Source organism: Colobus angolensis, unplaced genomic scaffold (genome assembly GCF_000951035.1).
Source record: "Colobus angolensis palliatus isolate OR3802 unplaced genomic scaffold, Cang.pa_1.0 Scaffold160, whole genome shotgun sequence".
NCBI lineage: Eukaryota > Metazoa > Chordata > Mammalia > Primates > Cercopithecidae > Colobus > Colobus angolensis.
In genome coordinates this window covers 1,436,243-1,458,249 of record NW_012114711.1, presented here as the reverse complement: position 1 = coordinate 1,458,249, position 22,007 = coordinate 1,436,243, and the positions used below count along the sequence as shown (strand labels likewise).

General features: G+C 42.1%; 1 protein-coding gene across 5 annotated transcripts in view; it reads left to right on the top strand.

Moving 5' to 3' along the window:
* PDZRN3 (PDZ domain containing ring finger 3) overlaps positions 1-22,007 on the top strand; it is a 223,113-nt gene that overhangs the window by 194,851 nt on the left and 6,255 nt on the right. For all 5 annotated transcript variants that reach the window (XM_011937218.1, XM_011937215.1, XM_011937217.1 and 2 more), the window contains 4 exons: positions 6,605-6,852; positions 9,625-9,712; positions 19,546-19,644; positions 20,777-20,839. In XM_011937218.1, coding sequence (XP_011792608.1) covers positions 6,716-6,852; positions 9,625-9,712; positions 19,546-19,644; positions 20,777-20,839 — 387 coding nt within the window. In that variant the 5' untranslated portion in view covers positions 6,605-6,715. The remainder of the gene's footprint in view (positions 1-6,604; positions 6,853-9,624; positions 9,713-19,545; positions 19,645-20,776; positions 20,840-22,007) is intronic.

The following is a 22,007-nucleotide window of genomic DNA, read 5'->3' as shown; positions in this document are numbered from 1 at the left end:
TGCAGTGGCCAGATCTCAGCTCACTGCAAGCTCCGCCTCCCAGGTTTACACCATTCTCCTGCCTCAGCCTCCCGAGTAGCTGGGAGTACAGGCGCCCGCCACCTCGCCCAGCTAGTTTTTTGTATTTTTTAGTGGAGACGGGGTTTCAGCGTGTTAGCCAGGATGGTCTTGATCTCCTGACCTTGTGATCCGCCCGTCTTGGCCTCCCAAAGTGCTGGGATTACAGGCTTGAGCCACCGCGCCCGGCCAAAATATTTACTTTTTAAAAAGTAAGTACATGTATGTTTTTAACCTCTAAGACACATCATCTACTTTACTAATCAGAGGCTGGTAGTCAGATGTATTCTATATTTAGGAAAACAGGAAAGGATTTTAAAATGTGAGACACGTCAGTTAGACACAAAGAAGACTTTTCTAACAAGGAAATTACCCAGACTATAAATTTATCTGTGCAGGATGCTTGAAATGGAGTAAGGAGGGGGATCTGATGGTTGTAAAAATACCAAATCTAGGGAAATAACATCAGGATGCATTTAGAAAATACCATGGACAAACTCTGCTGAGGTCCCAACTAGAACCCAACACACCCATACATAGAAACTGATAGCTGTGGCAGTGCCTTCTACAGATAGACATCTCTGAAGTGAAGTACTTTCCTCAGAAACACATTAATTTGAACACCATTCATTCCTGAAACTCACATTTCTTCTTAACTGCCATAATACCTGCATTTTAGATAAGTTGCCTTCCCTTCTCCAAGCCCTAGAGGAGACTATAAATTTGAAATAAATTAAGACAGACAGGAGTTTCCTAAATGAAAAAAGATTTTTTTTTATCCAACCTAAATCAGGGCTTGAAACCTTTTACTTTTCAGTATATAGTTTATTATCGTCTATTGCTTCCAGTGGATTCTATGTTTTAATTAGTTTGAAAACATAGGTGTGATATTTTACAGAATGAAATCACTGCCCCTGTATTTAATTAAATGAACCCTATAAAAGTTGGATTTTAGCCAGGGGCATAATTTATACTAGGCTGAATTTAAAATTGCATTCATACTTTATATGAGGTCATTTGCACATGTAATAGAAATAGAGGTGACTGTGATATGCTGAACTTCAGAAACCAAATGTCCCCCATAAATAGGTACTTAGCTTCTAATTTGGAGAGAGTCTAGTATGCCTTTTCCAAATACTACATTTTAAAATATCCTGAACTGCCTACAATTAAGTTGTGGAAAACTTTGGAGGCTCTCTGGGACTCTGTGTTTTGAAAGGTGCTACTGTATGACAATAGTTGAACCCATGGTGTTTCTAAGTAGACCGTGAAAACCAAGCCTGTCTCTGGGTTATGGGCCCGGCTAGCATTCCATCGTGTGTAGTCTCTGAGTCACTGGATGTCTTGGTAAAACGCCACCCATAATGCATTTATCTGCCCGTTTCTTAAGTAGTTCCCATGTGTTGTGCCTCATTTTTCCTCCAAGGACTTCTTTCAGTGACATTCCATCAGCCAAGAAGGGAACTGGTCTCACTAAATAAGCTCAGTGAATTCTTGCTGAATGAGTGAATGACTGAAAGATAGACAGATGGGTTGTCAGTGAAATTTACCTCCCACGTGGAAAGCTCGCCAGCTTTGTGTTCTCAGGACCGACTGTGGAAAAGACAGCTACAAGTACCTCCTAGGGAGAGCAACAGCAATGTTATTCCGGCCCAAATTGAACCAGAAAGGAATGGTTCCACGCCCTCAGCGTAATTGTCTGTCTTGTCTCGGGAGACCTTATGCTAAAGGACCTCTTTAAGGTCCCTTAGTGTCATGTCATATTTGCATCAGTGATGTTTGCCTTGAGACTGATTGGATTTTTGCCATAATTGCACCTAAGTCCCAGGGGACCAGCCAGAGCCTTAGGTGAATAATTTAAGCATTTAATTTATAATAAAGATAAAGTTTGCAATCAGCATTTCTTGTTCCAAAACATTCCATTTACTTGGTTTTAAAGCTGCATAAACTGTTTTAAAGGCAATCTGCTCAATTGGGCGAGTTAATGATATTGAATTTGACCGGGCCAAACGTCACTGGGTGAGCATCCCGTCTATAATCACAGCCATCATCACTGCCGTTTTGTGTAATGTAGATGCAATGCTAATCCTGAGAATAAAAGTTGTCATTCTCGGTTGGCTGACAGCGTGCACCGGAGTCATCACCTCGCTACATCTCTCAGTGATGTGATTCCAAGATGACAGTGTAATAAGTGTTATGTGCACAAGGTAATTCAAAACAAATTTGGCTGCAAAAATGGATCGTCTAGGATAGTTAGTAAACTCCCGCCTTGTCTCATCTTCTTTTAAGAGAATGTAATGATCCCTAAAATACCTTGTCAAGAAGCTCATGTGGCAGGGGTCAAGTCCTGTAAAATTTATCTGTTGCACCCCCCTCCTCCTCCAAGAATCCCAACTCAAGGACTGAAAATATCAGTGTGCATATTGGTACCCCAGGAACACACAAGACGGGCAGACAGCTTCTGGGAAGCTAAGAAGCCTTTCGGCATACGAATGTCTCTTAAGAACACCTCACTAGGCTGGGTTTCGCTTCTTTGATTATAGATTGTTTCCTCATGGGAAAATGTGTCTCTTCTACTATAGGATCCCCACGAGCACTGGAGTCTTAGTAAATTCTTATTAGTGGCATTTAGGCATTACAAGTAAGTTATCTCATCTAAACTTTATATTACCCTAAGAAGCATGATGCTATATTTATTTTGTAGATGAGGAAACTGGAAAGAACAGTTAAATTGCCCAAAGCCCACAGCCAGGATTCCAATGCTGGCTTCATCCCACAATTGCCATCCCTGCACACACCACCTCTGAACTGTAAAAAAAAAGGAGGAGGTCACCTGGCTTGTGGAGGGGCTTATTTGAGCTGTATTTGATTGAAAACTGCATGGGCTACTACATTTGTTTTCTTGGGCACAGTTGTCAGAAATGCCTCTCTGTGGAACCCAACCGTAGGCAGGAGGGACATTCTTGTGTGGGATGACAGGGTATTTCTCAGTCACCCCAAAGTCCCACTTCTCCCTTTGGGGTTGCTACTGCTCTTCCCTCTGTAACCTGGGCAGTATGGATGTGGTTGTATCAGTGCCGTTTAATAGTACCGAAAGCTGGATGGATTCAGAACAGCTTTCCTGCTTTTTGTAATTGAGTGTGTCTCAACGCAGAGGAGCTCTTTGTAGCCAAGAATGCTTTTAGCTTTAGGCTGATCCAAGCAGGTCCTTCATGCATCATTTTCTTGGTACCATTTAAACATCCACTCAATGGTACTAGCATTTGGTTTATAAAATCTATCCAAGTAAAGCAATAGTTGCCATCACCTTGCTATAAAAATGAAATAAGATGTACTCCTAATCAGAGAAGGCTTTTCACTAATTATTTTACCCACGTAGAAGACTGTCTCTAGGAATGAATGAGAAGACATTTGTGCCTAATTTTACAATATAGCTATGTGATATTTATACCTTTTAGGATGTTTTGGACTGTAGGTAGTTAAGATCCAAGTCAAATGACCTAAAGTATAAGAAATGTATTATTGAATATAACAAGAAGTTTGGGGATAAGAGGTTCTAAACTTGGTTAATTCACTTACTCAGTGATATTATTGGGACCACAATTCTCTCATTTTTCTACGCTGCCATCCTCAGTGTGTTAAGCTGGCCTCTGAGGCCAGTTCCCCACAGGGTCCCAAGATGCTGCCACAAGACCAAGGAAGCATGCAGATGACTTGCCTAGGGGCAGAAAATGGCCCTCTCCTGTCTCATGTCTTAGTTCAAGGATGAACAAAACCTCAGAGCTCCCTAGCAGTTCTCCCATCCCATCCAACCAGCCAGAATTATACTGTATACCCATGCCTAAATCCATCATGAGGCAAAAGGACCAAGACCACCATGATAGGCGGGAGCGCATCAAAATCCACCCCTCAAATCTCCCCCAGAAGGAAAGATACAGGATCTGGTAGAAAGGAAACAAAGAGTTCTTTTAGCAGAGAGGAAGCATTGGGGTAAGGATGGGTGCGTGCTGCGCAGGCAGCTGACATTGTCTCCTGTAGTGTTTGTAAGAATTATGTGTCTCTAAAAAGTGTAGACCCACAAGTTCCTTTCTGGACACAACTAGAAGATTCCCGGATTCTAATTCCCCATCCTCTCCTCACTTAGCTTAGTGTTCCTGTTAACAAGAATAGGAAGTTATAAAGGAAAAAGAAACCATAGTAAGAAAATCCCATTCTTATTCCTTTTTGGCAAAAGGCCTGGTATTTATATAGTATTAAATAGAGGAAGAACAAATTTGACACATCTTGTAGCACCCACTCGAAAATCCTAATGTCTGAATTCATTGTGGGTATAACTAACATTGGGGCAAGCCATCCCCAGGGAATACAAAGGGCAGAAGACCAGTGTGACTGGGTAGTATTGAACACACCCACACCTCCTAAGGGTGCTATCTGTTGCATTAATTTGTTCTCAGGAACAAATTTACTGTAGCATTGTAAATTCCTGTACTATGTGACTCTTGGTGTCACACACTTAGTGAAAGATATGGCTCAAAGAGTTTGGCCCCAGCATGAATTCCACAGGACCCCAAGTTGTTTTTCATCCCCATCTACACCCCATTCCCTCCCATGCCAAGCCCTCAGCATTCGAAGGTCTAAGCAGGGAAGCACTCACCAAGGTCACTTGGGGCGGAAAGCTAGAAAGAATTCTTTCTTGTCCTTTCATTCTTCTCTCAAAGGGAGAAACATGGCAACAGTTGTAGTGTTAAACCCTCTTTTCCAAGTCCTCCAGGATGGGGAATTTAAAAGTTCGGTGGTTCAGACAGTTCCTTATTTACTGGTGCACTCAAGTCATTTTGTGACCCAGAGTTCTTTTCTGCCGAACTCCCTCATGATGTAAATAAATTACTTAAGTGGATTGAATCCAAATCATTAATAACCTCCACTGGCATGATTCATTTGGGCTTCATTACAAGGAAAGAATTCAACATCTATTTCTCAACCCAACAGTTGTTTACAACGCACTTCAACCTAAGAGTTGTTGTCCCTACAGGGCCAGAGTGAAAGGGTTTGGGAGAAGAAAAGAGAAAAACAGCTTTACAATCAATACTTATGTTCTGCCTGGACAGAGGGAAATTGAAGTGCTCTGAGGATAGACCTAATTGTCAGCATGCTTTGACGTCCAAGCTACTAAGGGAGGAAAATGTATATATGCCAGATAGGAAAAGGCTGTGGTTCAGTTATCATTTTGACATTTATACATACATGCTAAAAACACGCACATTGCAAGAATGGACTATTAATGTAAGAGATTTAAACTCAGGGATTGCTATGTGGAGACTTGAGTGGGTCAGTGTTCTCCAGAAGCTTCGAGAAGCTGAGCAACTTCTGTAGTCCTGTGGAATATGATTCCTTTACCATCATTTTACATTTGCTTTTTAATAAGCCCACCAAACCTCTTGAGGAATACTATAATATTAAAATATTGTGGAGCCTGATGCATTTTATGCAGTCCAGTCATAAGATGTTACCAGACTTTCTGCACATAACTACCTGAACATAGTTCCTTTGTTTTATGGGGGAAGGGAAAAGAGAGGATAAATTAAATCATTGGACTTCCATCTAACTTGGAATGACTTTGATTTTTAGAAATAAGACTCTGATTTCTATTTCATCTTATGTAAGCTGTTCTAAAGATAGCCAGGTTGGGTGAGTTTTGATTGTACCATTGGGGAGAATACTGGACACAGCATCCAACGTTCTGACCCAGCATGAACTAGTAAGGTCCTCTCATGAGGTCTGAGGCTGTAGGGAGGGAGATGATCTTACTTTCAGTCCTGCCAACTTCACAGGACTATGATGAGAGAACTGTTGAGAGGTATCTTCATTTAAGCCATGCAGCAGACAGTAGTCACTCAATAAGTGCAGGCTTTGAGGATGCAGTAATAGCAAAACACTGCACACAGTGGGAAACAAAACAGCAATTAAGCCAGCGGTCACTTCCCCCCAAACGTTGGCCATTTGAGTTCCTTCTCCATAATACTTGCCATATGCCCCTATGGCCTGAACTGTCATTTACTTAATATTGTCAATGGACTTTTTAAAGAGCGAAAGGATTAATTTTAAGAGGAAACTTCATATTACTTCCGTGACGGGAAGACTGGTATCATCTGACACAAACTGGAAAAATACACACTATTAAAACGTAACAATGTAATGAATTTCCAGTTAGCTATTATTGCCTGATAAAGGCTCGGAGCCTGAGGCTGGCCTTTTCTTTCACAGGCAAGATTAGCAAGTGATGAAATTGTGTTAAAGACATTCCACGGGGAAGCCAAGCTTTCCCGTTGTAAGATTTATTATTTCATGCCAGATCTGAATACCTCCAAACTCACTCACTTTCCACCAGGCATTCTTTGGGTAACCTAAACATTAGAGAAGTGAAGTTCTCTGACCCCATCGCCTGCTGCTTTTAGCTGCTTACACATGAAAGGAGCCAATCTATGTATCTGTCCTTCCATTTTCTGCTTCATTCTAATCTTGTCCCACCCTAAATATTTTTCCACAGGTCAACGGCAAAGACTTGTCCAGAGCAACTCATGACCAGGCTGTGGAAGCTTTCAAGACAGCCAAGGAGCCCATAGTGGTGCAGGTGTTGAGAAGAACACCAAGGACCAAAATGTTCACGCCTCCGTCAGAGTCGCAGCTGGTGGACACGGGAACCCAAACCGACATCACCTTTGAACATATCATGGCCCTCACTAAGATGTCCTCTCCCAGCCCGCCCGTGCTGGATCCCTATCTCTTGCCAGAGGAGTAAGTAACCTAATCTTGAACCCCTAATGCGTTAGGTAAAGAAGTATTTCCAAGTTGTTTTTTTGCTCTTCCATGTGGCAAAAAAAAATTAATGCACCCTATAATTTTCCTCCAAGTTGCCCGTATTTAATTTTATTGTTTATAGAGGCAATAAATCGAATCCTGCTCAAAACCGCTCTGACATATTAATTACTTTATTATAACCCTGGAGCGGACTTATTCAAATTATATCCTAAGAACAGAATTACTTACAAATGTTGTAAAAGTTGTTTCAGAATAAAATTTAATCACCCCAAATGGTAATTTGAAGATCCTGCAGTTATTACTAGAGGGAATGCTGATCATTCTTTTAAATAGACAACAAAGTAAGTTGTGTATGTCAAGAGAGCCCTGGAGGTTGTGCCTTCTGCTTTCTTGGGTCTCATTTCAAGCCTGGATCCATGTAATAAGCCCGCACATGCCTCATCTAAGTACTGCATCAACCAATTAAATAACAGCTGCAACTCAGCACGCCACATGGATTTCTTTACACACACCTCTTCTCCCAACTTATTTCTGCCAGCGACAAAGATTCCTTCAGAGGCTTCAAGTCAGACAAACCTGATGCTCAAAGTGATTTCTAGTTGTGGAACTTGGGTAACCTACTTTGTTTTGTGGGGCTGTATTTTTCCTGTATTAAAATGGGGATAACAGTATCAATCTCTTATGATCGTTGAAGGATTAAATGAAACAGTATGTGGGAAGTGCCCACGGGGCATATGGTAAGCACTTGGTAAATGATAGCAGTGATCCCCGTTAATTTAGTGGGTGAGGTAAAATATTCAGGAAAAAATGAAGAGCAAGACACTTTCTGTGATAGACTGCTGGCCTCCAAGGCATCCAGTTCGACATAGCTTTTAACATAGCTTTTCGTGTGTGACTTCGCACATCTGAGGACACAGCCTCTCCAGCTGATGTTAGGGTCGCCCCTGTGTTTTCCCGTCTCAGCTCCATCTCAGATCAGATCATTTATTTCAAAGGGCATTTTCACCACTGACAGGAAAATCCACTGGGTAATACCTGTTGGATTCCTAGTAGTAAGTCAGTAGCTGGAGTGAGCACTTGTTTCCTGTGGTTGTCAAGTTCCAAATAAAGGCTTGCCCTTCATCCCTTGGTTTTAGTGGCTAGCTGTCACTGGAACCCAGGGCTAATTCCCCAGGCTTGACAGAGTAGGTTTGGCGGCAGCTGGTAGCGTAAAGACAGAGGACAGGGCATCCGTCTCACATTCACTCAGTGTGCACATGTGCAAAGCACTATTATCTCCTTTATTTCTCATGACTGTCCATTTATACAGATGAGGAACTGCAAACTCACCAGGTTCCACTGAGCTGATGGAAAGGCAGGTCAGTCAGACCCCGACTCCCAGCTCTGAACCACAGTACCCTGTAGTGGCCCATTCGATCCTCTGGAACAACTGGCTGATTCACTGAGTATGATTATCCAAACCATTTATCTGACGTTATAGACCAAACTGCCTCACATTATTGATGAGGCCTTTAAGGCTACTTCTGACTCTCAAATGTTGACCTGTCACAGTGATGGGCCTTTTAGAAGCTAAACCTGTAATTTCCTCTTAAGTCTAGTTAACATGACATGACTTATCCCCTGGGGGCAACTTGAGAAATGTCAGAAGAGTCCAGAGGTCAGGCCTCTTCAGGTTCTGGCTAGGTCAGACAACAGCAAGAGCATGCATCGGGACTGAATGGGGAATGTTAAGTTGATGTGTGAAAGCCCAGACCTTCCAACAGTATCCTCAGTACTAAAAGCCCTTTAAGGACAGGCAGTATATTTGCCTGATGGGTCCAGAAAATTGAAAGCCAGCCCTTGTTTGAATGGCCACTCATGTCTGATCTGTTGTTTCAAAACTAAGTGCCTGGCAGGGAAGACTAGGGCCCATTGATTTCTGTGCTATGACCTTTGAGAACGTGAAGGTTTGGGTCCCCAGCCAACAAGCAGAGGCTGAAGCTTTGCATCTGGCACCGTGGACTGTTAAGCTCCTTTCAAAGCCACTGATCAAGTATGTTATGACTCCCACTGCCCTTGCTCCTTGAGGTTCCTTTAATGACGCTTCCAAAGATGTCATGAGTTCTGTGGATTGTGTTTTGCATATGTTGTCCCAGGGAAGCACAAGCTTCCGGTCTCCCAGCAGAATGAATATGTGTGTACTCATTATATGTAAACATCTACACACATATGCATGTATGCCTACATGTTTGCACATACGTTTCAACCGTGTAAGTGCATACTGCATTGTGATACCAAACACATTTTTGTGGGTAACATTAAAAAAGACACTGTCGTAGGTAACAGCGGAAGAGTTTCAGTCTCAGCCTTTTGAACTGGTCTCAGAGGCCAGCACATATCTTAGACTGTTGCCTGGGCTGGAGCCTAGTTTTCTGCAGAGATTAAATCTAACAAGGAAGCAATAAGCAGTAAAATACTGTCCAGTTTCCTGCGTACAGATGGAGTTAGAAATTAGTCACGCTGAATCACATGACTGGCAGGCTCCGGGATGGGCTCTGCAAACAACAAAGTCCATCAGGCTGGCACTTTGCATCTTAAGTCCTTCAGGAGGAAATGGACTGTGCTGAGAGCCCCATCCAGAGGGAAGTGAGTCATGAAAGGGCCCATACCCTGGGAACTGTTACTGTGCCACTGGCCTGACAATGGGTGTAAGAGAAACAGATCCTGACACTGGAAACAGGGCTGTAATGATGTTGCATCTCTCTTCAGGCATCCCTCAGCCCATGAATACTATGATCCAAATGACTACATTGGAGACATCCATCAGGAGATGGACAGGGAGGAGCTGGAGCTGGAGGTATGAAGAACATCCTTGTCTCATTTTAGGAGTCATTATTAAGAACACAGAATGCCTAGTAAGTTCTCTATAAACATAAATTAGTTTACAGATGCCAATGAAAAAATAACAAAAGCAGAACCACTTTTACTCCTGCCCTTTGAAAGGCACAACTGAGATTCTTCTTCCCTCCTTGGAAACAGAGCTTAATAATCAAGTCCCAAAAGCAGAAATGTAAGGTTTTTTTTTTTTTTCATTTGAATCACTTAAAAGATAGGACAGTAAATCCTGTTGTCAACCTTTGAATCCACATAATCCATACATTCTTGTAACTAACATAAGCCTCCTCACCTTCCTCCTTTTTATGTCATCACCACTCTTTACTCAAAGGCAGATGGCTCAAGAGTAGGTGGATAAATTACTTCAGTGAATGCTAGCCTGCCCTAACAAAAGGGTTTGTTCACTGCTTCACTTGCTTCAAGCTTGCTAACATTGATATAGAAGAAATTAAACAAATCCGTAACTCTTCTTAAGTATTGCTTGAGGCCACACAGGAGTAAAGATTCAAGATGTTACATAATGTCAAGTAGGTCTTTGTTAAGGTTTAAAATATTTAGAGGACACCAGGTTGCCAACAGAGTTCTACTTCCCATTTTCCTTTTAATAAGGGTGATAGAAAATACAGGAAACACTAACTTGTATAATGTATTTATATTTTGGGGGAAACACTTTTATATTTCAATGGGGTTTCAAAAAATGTAAGAGCATTTTTGAAAGCTGATCTTGCGGAATAAAGTAAAAAGACACCTGATGTTGACGGGCAAGCCCTTGGGTACCATCAAAAGGTCACCCAGGAAAAAAAAATCGAACATTTTATCCAATTTCATGGCTAACTGTTGTGTAATCTATGCTGTCCTACCAATACTTCCGAAGCTGAACTGTTTACTGGCAGTAGGTTCTGTGCAAGGACAGAAGCAGTCGAATAGTAGAAAACAGCCATGTTCCTCTACTTCAAGTTACCAAGAGTTCTTATTCCAAAACGGAAGTTACAAATCAATAAACGTGGGCAAACAATGACTTCACTGACGGTTAGCCAGATACAGTCAAATCAAGGGACTTGGCGCCAGTGGCATGACTGACTCAATGCAAGTTTTGAAAACTTTAAAATTTTCCCTAAATGCACCTGTTCTAAACAGGAATGGCCACTGTAAAAACTTGACTGTTTCTGCTTGCTGTCAACCACTTGCCGAAGCGCTTGCCGTTTAACGATTGCGCCAGGAAATGAAGTTTTGTCATTTTCAAAAATCAGGATTCTGCCTCTGATTTAGTGTCCTTTCACCCCAGCTTCAGGGATGTTTGGTGAAGCAACCATGACTCCTTCAGGACACTTTTCCTTAATTTGTTAATGTATGTTCCTTCCAAAGGGGGTTCATAAGGAAATACATTTGAGAAATGCCAGATTGAAGAAAACTAAACAGATTTCTTGGAGGACTTCTGAGAATCTTGACTATCTAACTGGCATTGGTAAATCCCCTGCGGGAGTGGGCAGAATTTCCCCCACCTCTCTGGCCAAGTACCTGTTTATATCTCCTCAGTCTACAGTTCTCTGGAACACTGTTGGAGAAACACTGCTCTCCAAACAGAGAGCTATTTAATCATCTTTATGGGACGACACTGCTTTTTGATGATGTCATTGTGGCAAAGTAGAGTTCTTTTAAAAAGCTGTCAAGTGTTTCCGAAGCTAGAGTTATGAAGTAGTAGAGACTTTGCAGTCTTTGGTATTTAGTTAAACTTGACTTTATAGCAGTGGGTTATTTGGCTCATTTTTTAGTTTCTAATACTTTTGAGAATCTGATGGAACCTACAGCCCCTCTCTGGAAAAACTCTCCTGCCTGCAAGAGCTTACATATGGTTTCAGGAGATTCACTGAGTCCCCACAGTATCTGGCCAATTTGGGCCATTCTGTCTTACAGTTTTTTTGCTATATCTGAATATCACCAGAACTCTTACGTGCTTTCTATTTCTCTTTAACTCGACTCAACTTATTTAAACTACGGTAATTTTATTTTAAAGGAAACGCTATACCACTGCCTCAAGCAGAAAGTCAGCATCCATTGTCTTAAATAGAAAATCCCATACAATTAAATACAGTGGACACAAGCCAGTGTTATTAAATCCTGGTGCTCAATAAGGATGCCTGCTGAGGGTTGGGAGCCTGGGGCCACTACATCCTGCCTTTTCTCTAAGGAGATTAGCTAGTATTAAAGAAGTGTTAAGACTAGCCTGAACTGAGTCTTTCTCCCCAAAGCCTGAAGCACCTGAGAGCATCCTGCTTTCAGCAGGAGGGAGGCACTCAGAAACTGTTCCCTAGAACCCTGTTGTTTAAAGTGTGGTAGGAGGACCAGCAGCCTGGCTGGTCAAAGTAGAGTTCTCACATAGGAGATGTGGGAACTGCAGAAACTTGCCCCTCCAGATCTTCAGAATCAGAATCTGCACTTTAACAAGGTCCCTAGGTACCTCAGTGCCCGTTACCCTGACCTACAGGCCACAGGCCCAGATAAAGAAGCCCAAGCTATCATTTCCTCTTGTTCTCTTGAGTCACGCCAGCGAGGCTTTGGTGGTGCCTTTCACTCGCTGCAGTGTAGAGATGTGCCCCCGAGTCACGAATATTTGCCCACACTGTCCATGCAGAGTAAAATTATCAGGGCCTAGGAATGACTGAACCCCTTGTAGGCATGTGACACTGTGTTCCTAAGACTGCTTCTCTCTTTTCATGAATAAAAGCAGACATAATGCAGGTGTTTAGAAAACTAGCCTGGGATTAATATTTTAAGCTAGACCTTGGATGCCATCAGACTTTATATTTGTGTTTATTTTCAATTCTGTTCATTTTACTGAGTATCTCTTACATTAAATATACTGTTTGGCCCTAGAAATGCAAAATCAGGAAGTCGCCGCTCTGCTTGCCTGTAAGGAGCTCACAAGCCATTAGGACCATTAGACATTAGCTTTTCATTTCTTCTTAAACAACCAGAACAGGGGCATTCTCCATCTCTAGCCCGTTTGAACAGTCACCATGGAGTACCGTGAGTCCATAGCAGCCAGGAAGTCTTGCTTTAAACATTTGGTCTTTTGTCCACAGCAACTCAGATGTCACCAGGTACCTTCTCATAAAATGAACCTGGCAATTTTGGACAGGTGTTGTCCTCAGTTCTGTGGTGGTGATGGCTCAGGCCTCCTAGGCTAGGAACGCATCAGCTGAGGCCTACTGCAGCCACTCACCGGAAGGGTCTCCCCACTAGAGAAGAGTAGCCGTGCCTCCAGCATTGCTTTCAGAGGTGTCTCTCTGAAAGGGCCTCTGGTCAATCTGTTCGAGAAGGTTAATTAATAAACCCCACGTGCTGAGAAGTGAGTTTCCTAAAGTGGGCCCAGTTTCCAGGGAGACTGGCATGTGCCTGTCATCCCTGCTTCTACACGAGATTTCTTAGAACAGTCGCAATCTGCCTTCTAGATTCCATCCTGTTTTGTTCTAACTGTTGGGTTCAATTTTAGAAAAATCAGGCTGTTATATTTAAGGGGCCAATCTCAACAGACCACTTATCATCTAAATTGAATTGGACTAAAGTCAGCACCTTCCAAAGAACAACTAGTTCCATGGATGTTATATACGAGGAAAATACGTATGAGTGTGTTGAGATTTTATTAAAGCAAATGCACAGAGGAAAACAGATGTTCTGGCCAGACACGGTGGCTCACGCCTGTAATCCCAGCACTTTGGGAGGCCAAGGTGGGTGGATCACAAAGTCAGGAGTTTGAGACCAGCCTGGCCAACATGGTGAAACCCCGTCTCTACTAAAAATACAAAAATTAGCCAGGCATGGTGGCATGCACCTGTAATCCCAGCTACTTGGGAGGCTGAGGCAGGAGAATTGCTTAAACCCAGGAGGTGGAGGTTGCAGTGAGCCAAGATTGTGCCACTGCACTCCAGCCTGGGCAACAGAGCAAGACTCTGTCTCAGAAAAGAAAAAGAAAGAAAAGAAAAACAGATGTTCTCCCTTTTAAAGTACACAAAATGATCATATTTAGGTAAGTGTCAAATCCCTGTTATTATGAGACTGCTTAGAGTTAAAGGGATTACACCCAAGTGTACCCTAGGGTTGAGCAGACAAATAATTACCCATAAATTTTCAGGCACTGAACACCTGCTCTACATCTTCCTGTAGGCAATTAAGAAAGAAAATACATGCCCAAAGAAAGAAGGCTTTTTCTTTTGTCTGTTGTTTTAATTTCCCAGGCGATTCATCAGAAGCATCTTATGTAGGCTGTGAAACTGCTGTCACCTGTATTGTGTTCTCATCTCTGAGATCAGAAAGGAAAGGAAAGCTACAATTTCAATAGGAGACTAAAATGCTCTCCATACCTGGTTTTATAGAGGAAGCTAAGTGTATCAGAAGGGAACCAGGATTGACCTGGAGATTATGCAGGATGCCCCAGCCAGTCTAGAATTTTTTCTTTAGCCTTTGAGGCACAGGAAAAGGAAGAGATCCTTAAGGAACCTTTCCTGGTCAGCCCCATCCTGGATTTAATTGGCTTCCTCATTACTCTTCCTGTGTAATCAGGGTGGTTGCCACTTTTTGTACTATGCCTTCTAAGAGCCTGCATGGCAGTGCCCCAGATCTTTACATGCCTCAATCTTTTCTCCAAATGTCACCTCTCAGAGGAGCTTCCCTGGCTACTCTCTGAAGCACCCCTATGCCACCAGTACCATTATTTACTTTTTTTTTTTTTTTTTTTTTTGAGACTGTGTCTTGCTCTGTCACCCAGGCTGGAGTGCAGTGGTGCAGTCCTTGGCTCACCACAGTCTCTGCCTCCTAGGTTCAAGCAATTCACCTGCCTCAGCTTCCCAAATAGCTGGGATTACAGGCATGTGCCACCACACCTGGCTAATTTTTGTATTTTTAGTAGAGACAGGGTTTCACCTTGTCGGCCAGGCTGGCCTCAAACTCCTGACCCTCAAGTGATCTGCCTGCGTTGGCCTCCCAAAGTGTTGGGATTACAGGTATAAGCCACCGCACCCAGCCCATTATTTACTTCTTATCTGTCTTCCCCACTAGAATACAAGCTCCCTGAGAGCTAGGCTCTTGTCTAACTCATTTACCATATATTCCTTTTGCCCAGACCATGTCTGGCATATAGTAGGCACCCGGAAATGTTTTTTGAATGAAGGAATAAAATGCCCTGTCAAACATAAGGTCCTTGAGGGAAAATGCAGTCTTTAGAGATATTTCTATATCCCACATAACACCATGGAAACTGTTGAGATAAATGTGCACAGCAACCTGGACCAATAAGTTGAAGAGTTATGCTTTAGTGGCCAGTCTTCCTGGAGGTGGATAAAGCATTGAAATGAGTCTTTGAGATCCCCTTTGATTAAAGTAGCTGATGCTGAAACAGAGAGTTTGAATCAACAAGGTGGAATGGCCCTCTTAAAACTCTTAATTGGAATATCGTTTCAATTTCATCTGAAATGTCAGGCTTAGCTGTTCGTTTTTATCAACAGTCCATCTAGACCAGTAAGCAACAAGATACCAGTAACAGGGGTAGCTGTAATCCAGATAATGCTACTACATTATTCATACCAGTTTGATTAATAGTCATCTTTGAAATCTTATCTCCATCACAGACAGATACATACTGATAACGTCTATGCTTTCAGCAATATGCTCAATTGTGTAAAACTAGATCAGTCACACAGAAATGCTGAGAATTTACAAACCACCCAGTAAGTTTGAGGAATTTTACTTTCCACTGAGTCCCCAAAATATTGTGTCTTAAAATCACAGAATGGCTAAGTTTGTCGAAGTTCAATGACTTGCTCAAGGCAACCTCCCTCATTAAAGATGGAACCAAACTGGTTTTTCATTTGGATCATCCTGCCTTGAACTCTGAAGTTCATTCAATTTTATTGAGCACCTACTGTGCACAGCATACAAGTCTAGACACTGCTTTCATTGCACAATTCGTTATTCAGCTACCATTGCCTTACTGTAATCTTCTTTGTAAGAAAACAAGGTAAACCATAAATCCATACAGATACAGAGACAATACCAGCTCTTACACTGTTGTTTTTCAAGAGCTTCTGAAAGCCTATTATGGATCACTCCGTGCTTAACTGTCAGCAACCAGATTCTTCTCTGTGATGTTGAACCATCCCTTGAAAATTAGATGACCGAGGCTAAGTCGTATCCTGTGCCTTCTAAATGAAGCTTTTCTGGCTTTTGTTTAGAGTTCCAAGAAGGGCCAGATAAGGCAAGGAAATATTATAGCCCACACCTTCCTATCTCACATCAGTGTCAAGTAAATACCTAGAGTAAGCTCCAGAATACCCTTTGCTTTGTTATTTGGAAATGTGCTTCACCAGCATTTGTTCATCCAATATCACTCATCCTTTGATAACACAGACCACTTCTAAGATAGAAAACTGCTCCTGGAGTGCTGCCCTTGAAGTAGAACACTAGCATTCTTATTTCCGTTTTAAAGATCAAACTGAGAACGTGACTATCCCCATGACGGTTTGTCCTGAGAGGATTTGTGATGGGAGTCAAAGGCTAAACGCAGTGTTGAGCTCTATGCCATTCTGCTGTTGTGAGGGAGTATGTGTTCTAAAATGAACACTAACTGGGAATAGAACTATTAATGGGACCTTCTTCTCTCCCATGCAAAAATGTCAAACAGTTAGCATTTGTGAAGAATTGATTACTAATTTTACTAAACACAGGTGAGGTTAGTGGCAGCGTATAAGGAAGGAAGCATAAGTGGTTCTTGATTCAAATGAAAATATCTTAAAACAATAAGTGTTTTGAATATCTTCTGTTCCAGCCTGAAACTTTGTTCTAAGAAAGTTTTCTCCCTGATTAAAAGAAGTCATAAAGATTTGTTGGAGGAATTAACAGATTCAGAAGGAAAAACATACAGAAAAAATAATCATGATTAGCAATATGAACTAATGTCAACTACTCTATAGCTTAATAGTCCTCCAAATCTATGTCAATCAAAATACTGACAAAAGATAGGACAGAAATGCTTTTCCGGTTAGGTTTTATCAAAATTGTATTCTAAAGTCTCATGACATCAGGCCACCTACATGTTTGGTAGTAGGCCAAATAAATCTAATCGTTTTCTGCATAACAGAGTGTCAATATCACATTCTTTAGGAGTCTTTTTCTTACTTGAATACTCCTCGTACCTTAAGCCTCTCAAATGGAACACTCAAATGTAGAAGTATATTACAGAGTTGTGCTTGCCAGACTGTGCTCAAAAGCCACAAGGACCAGGTTGGCTGGTTTGTTTACTTTTCAGTCTGTCTCTAACCAATACGTGGTCCTACTGTGTGTGACTGTGTAACTCACCCCATCTGCGACGCGTTCACCAACATCTGAACTGGTCTACACTTTGTCCAGTGAGACAAATCTGCTAATCATGCCCTTGGTTATCATGACAATGTCCGTTTGCTATAGAGGTTTCTGAACACTTCCCTTCATTTCTGTGCTCACCTCATCATGACCAGGAAGCATGCTTTGAGGAGGAGGAGGAGGAGGAGGAGCAGAAGAAAGTCCAGTAGAACTAGAGTATCTTCTGTACTTCCTTGAGAGAGAATCACCTTGGCGGCCAGCCATTCAGAAAAAGCTGCAACTTGAATTATCAACATCTCTCGTCTTTCTCATTTTTCTTCCTACAATCTTCCCACTGCTGTCTCTCTCTGCTTGGGTTGCATGTGGACCTGTTTCAGCAAGATGTGTCTCCCTGCAGGGATAGCACCAGGCTAAGTGGCAGCATTTCAGCTGCATCTGTGCAGTTGGACCTACACAGTCATGATATTTTGTGGCTTCACACTAACCTCAAGGAAATGTCAAAACTGAAAAAGTGTTCCCTGTTACTCATATTCAAATGAAGTGTACCCTAAGAGAGACAGGGGGATGTGTTTGAAACATAAGAGGATGATGTATGCCTAGTATATTTGTGGTATGCAAATTGGTTATTCCGAAGTATTTAGAAACCCAAGTATTTAGGCTTGCTCTCGTTAAATATGACCCTTAAGCCCACTTAGTATATATCTCAAAAATGAAGAAACTTCCACCTAACTCAATTATCAGAAATTAATGGGGTTTCATTTAATGAGAATTTACCATATTGCTAGAGCTATAATTAGGAAGCTGTTGAATTAACATATCAGTGTTCAGAAAATAATCTTATTAAGAGGGGCACTGAAATATACCCACTGTACCACAAACAACTTCTTGTGACTTCAGGCAAGTAACCATACCTGCATGTAATCATTATACTACCGGTGACCATGGACTTTCTGCGGGGCAGTCAATGTGCTGAGAGCTCTGTGTGTCTCACGTTGGTGACTCTGGGAGGCCGGATGACAGGTACTAGTGAAGACACAGACCTTAGATATAGTAACACGCTCATGATCCAGCTGCTAGAAAGAGGGAGAGTTGGGATCTGAACATCTATCTTCATAGTTACAACTCTTCCCCACCACATTATACCCCATAGATCAGCAAGAGAGACTGCTGAAAGTCATTAAGATCATGGCAGTCCTCACTTGAAACCTTTTGATGGGTTCCCATGATGTTGAAATAAAATCTTAGCTGCTCATGCTGGCCTATGGGCCGTGCCTGGTCTAGCTCTGCCACCTGGCCACCCTCAGCCCACTTCTCTCCTTTTTGTACACGGGGCTCTGGCCATGCTGGCCCAGGGCCTTTTACACCTGCTGTTCCTCCACCTAGGAAGTGTCCATGGTGCCTGGCACCCTGCCTTTCATCGGGGAGAGTTCAAGAAGTATCTGCCATATAACTGCTTTGAGCTTCTCCACATAGACAGCTACATTCTCCTTCCCCTCTAAGAAGACCCTTGAGAGAGGCCACTTAGAAATAGTCCCCAGATACAGTGGCATGAAGACCCCATCTCTGAGCCCCTCCATTCTCCTGCTTGGTGATTAGATAACACTAAAAATTAGACCAAAGGATCTGCCAGAGAACTTATCACGTAGCCCTTCAAATAGGCCTGCAGCTTAGAGCTACAAAAACTTGCACAAGTCATTGGCAAAGTGGGCAGGGGAGTGACTTAGCCTGATTACACCGAGAGCCCCAGGATGGCCCCTCTAAGGCTCCGACAATTTCCAAAGTTCTGACTTCATTCTGAAGCACAGACTAATTGGCAAATACAATAGCATGTGTCCCGCGTTTGGGCTCGCTTTGCTTTTATCTTATTTAATTTGCAGTAATAGCGGCTGAAACTAATTTCTCAACTGTAAATATCACAGCTGTTGTGGAGAACATTAATTGCACACTATCACGTTACCCTCCTTTCTTGGATCAATTTATGTGTAATCTGTTTGCAAGTTCTATGACTGTGAATATTAAGGGAACGCAATGTGAAATAATCTAACCAAACACATTGGAAACATTTGTACTGAAATGGCTGGTTGGTTTGGGGTATGGAAATATTCTTGTTTGTGGCAGACATTGAAAAAGTGCTTTTAAAAAGCCCTGCCCCAGAAGTCTTGACTCTGAGTGAAATATGGGTAATTTTTCTTTGGGGGATCAATGAAATAACTATTTTCAAAATGACTTTATATTGAGTGAAAGGTCAGAAATGCCCTAGGCATTGATCCTGTGTCCATAATCACTTTTTTTTTTTTTTTTTTAGTAAGTTAACCGGCCCTACACAATTGAATGCAAAGAAATCCAGTTCATCATTTAAAGATAATATTTTTAAAGCATTTGACATCCCCTCAACTCGCATTGCCTGCCGCAGTCTCACTGGGAATGCCTTTCTTTGTCTAGGAAGTGGACCTCTATAGAATGAACAGCCAGGACAAGCTGGGCCTCACTGTGTGCTACCGGACGGACGATGAAGATGACATTGGGATTTATATCAGTGAGGTACAAAGGCTGATTTTGTTTTTGTAACTATCACATCAAGACCAAAAGGGTTTTTTTTCTTTTATATGTTCACCAACCCTAACCCATACCTCATCAAGAACTCTTTGGAAAGACACAAATTATTCTGTCCCCCTCATCACACTCCATGGCACTGCATCTTTCCGTGGAGGTTAAGTTCTAATATAAGTACTTAAGGCAAAATTACCCTTGAGAAGCCTGCAAATCAGCCATAAAATGGAGCCGTTTACATGGTTTTGTGTGTTTAGCCCCGAGGGAACAGCAGATTCACATTTCCCAACTCATGTTCATTGAGTGGAATGGTGGGTGGAATCACTTACACTTTTTAAAGCCTCTCTCTCTGTCTCTCACTCTTTTTTTTTTTCCTCTTGGTGGCGTATATACAGTTGAGTTCATATAAGTTAAATATGACTTTTGTGTGTACTTATCAAACTACATAGATGCATGCTGTTTTGATCTTCCTTGAGAAGATATACAAAGCAGCTGGTTTCAGTATGGAAACTTTACAGTGCACACGCATCCTTGCAATCACAGAAACCCAATTTTGTCAGGAAATAAAATCTGTCGCTACAGAACGAACTACTAGACTCTGAAATTGTCTCTTTGGTTGTATGTCATCCACCAAGCTTAAGTTAACCCAGTCTTCCTGCGTTTGGGGGCATCCCTCCCCTTATCAGTTCTCCTTGTCCCAATGATATTTCAAATTTCAAGTTATTTTCCAAATTTTAATACAAGTATTTGGTATAAAATAAGGTATGGTTGCTAGTCAGCATAATGAAGGGTATCCTTTAACCTGTTCTACATCATTGGTTTTATTTTAATTACCATGCATGCAACAAAAGTCAACTGTGCCTCCTCAGATCAGCAGAGCCTGCACACACTGCTGTGTAATAGAGTTGCTATGCAGGGATCCAAGAACCAGCCCTAGAAAGGGCTTAGAAGCAGATCAGCTCATGTTTGCCTCTCCTTGCACGACACTAAGTCTTGTTTATTTCTGTGCAAAACAGAAACACAGGGATGAGCATGACTGTGTGTTAGAGATGGCTTTGAAAGTGCTGTTGCTTATTTTCATGCATATCTGCGTTTGTGCTGAGATGATCCATGTGTGTTTCAGATTGACCCTAACAGCATTGCAGCCAAGGATGGGCGCATCCGAGAAGGAGACCGCATTATCCAGGTAAGTCCACTTCCAAACAATGGCCTTATAAGGGGCCTATGACTAAAGAGCAAACTGGTTCTAATGATAGGTCTAGGGTTGAAATTGCAGAAGAGGTTAAAGAACAGGGATCACAAACACAGATGTGTAGTGAGGCCAGACAAGTTAAACTAATTGTGAGGCTAAATCTGAGTCATAAGATGCAACAGGGAGTGGTGAGGACTGAGACAAACTAGATGGGGCATGTTCTGTCCAAAGAGGGCCTTGCAAAACTTGAGCCAGTTCTCCTCATTTTCTTTCATTCTATTTGGATCAAAACAAACATCAGTGAGCCAAAGTCAGGCCAACAGTTTACAACTTGTGAACTAACATAATTCTCATTTTAGATTTCTCCGAAAGAAAGATTAACTTTGGACCAAGCATTTCAGAGTCTCGTCCATAAAATGGGAACATTTTTGGCAGATTTAGCAGAATCAATTGAAAAGTCTTATAAATTTTATGACTCAACATCTAACCATCCTAGAATCGCTTCTGAGGGTCATTACTTGACCTCGAGCCCTGTTGCTCCTTCTAGTCCAAATGAGACCATTCATGTCTCTTTTGGCTACAACCTTCTTTAATGTCACAGAATTGAGATTCTTGGCTTCATTGTGTCCACAAGGCTTAGCTTTCTCTCTTCTCTACCGTATCCTCTCATTCCTAATCCACTGTGTTTTTCTCATTGCATACCTCACCACAAGTTATTTTGATTTTCTTCTCCCACTGCCTACTCTGGGTTTCTCTAGCCTTTAGCCAGAACCTGTGCTGCTCAGGATCACTTGCCCTAGGGAAGTGACCCAAACCTTCACACCTGAAGGGTCAGGGTCCTCAGCATACTGCCTGTTTTTTTTGTTGTTGTTGTTGTTGTTTGGTTGCTGGAGTTTTCCATTAACCTTTACTAAGAATGGAAGCACTCAGAGGTACTCCAAGGAATCCCCTGGGTTCCAGACACAGTCCTCCCCGCCTCCACTGTATCACAGCAAGCCCATTTTCCCTTGGTAATTGAAGGCAATCACTCCAACCAATAGAGTCACCCCTTTTGCTGCCTGTTGGCTCACAGGCACGTGGAGGGCTCCACTTCCAATTCAATGGAACCATTGCTGTGTTCCCTGGAGGTGGCGTTCCACCAGGATTAAGACCTCCAGACCAA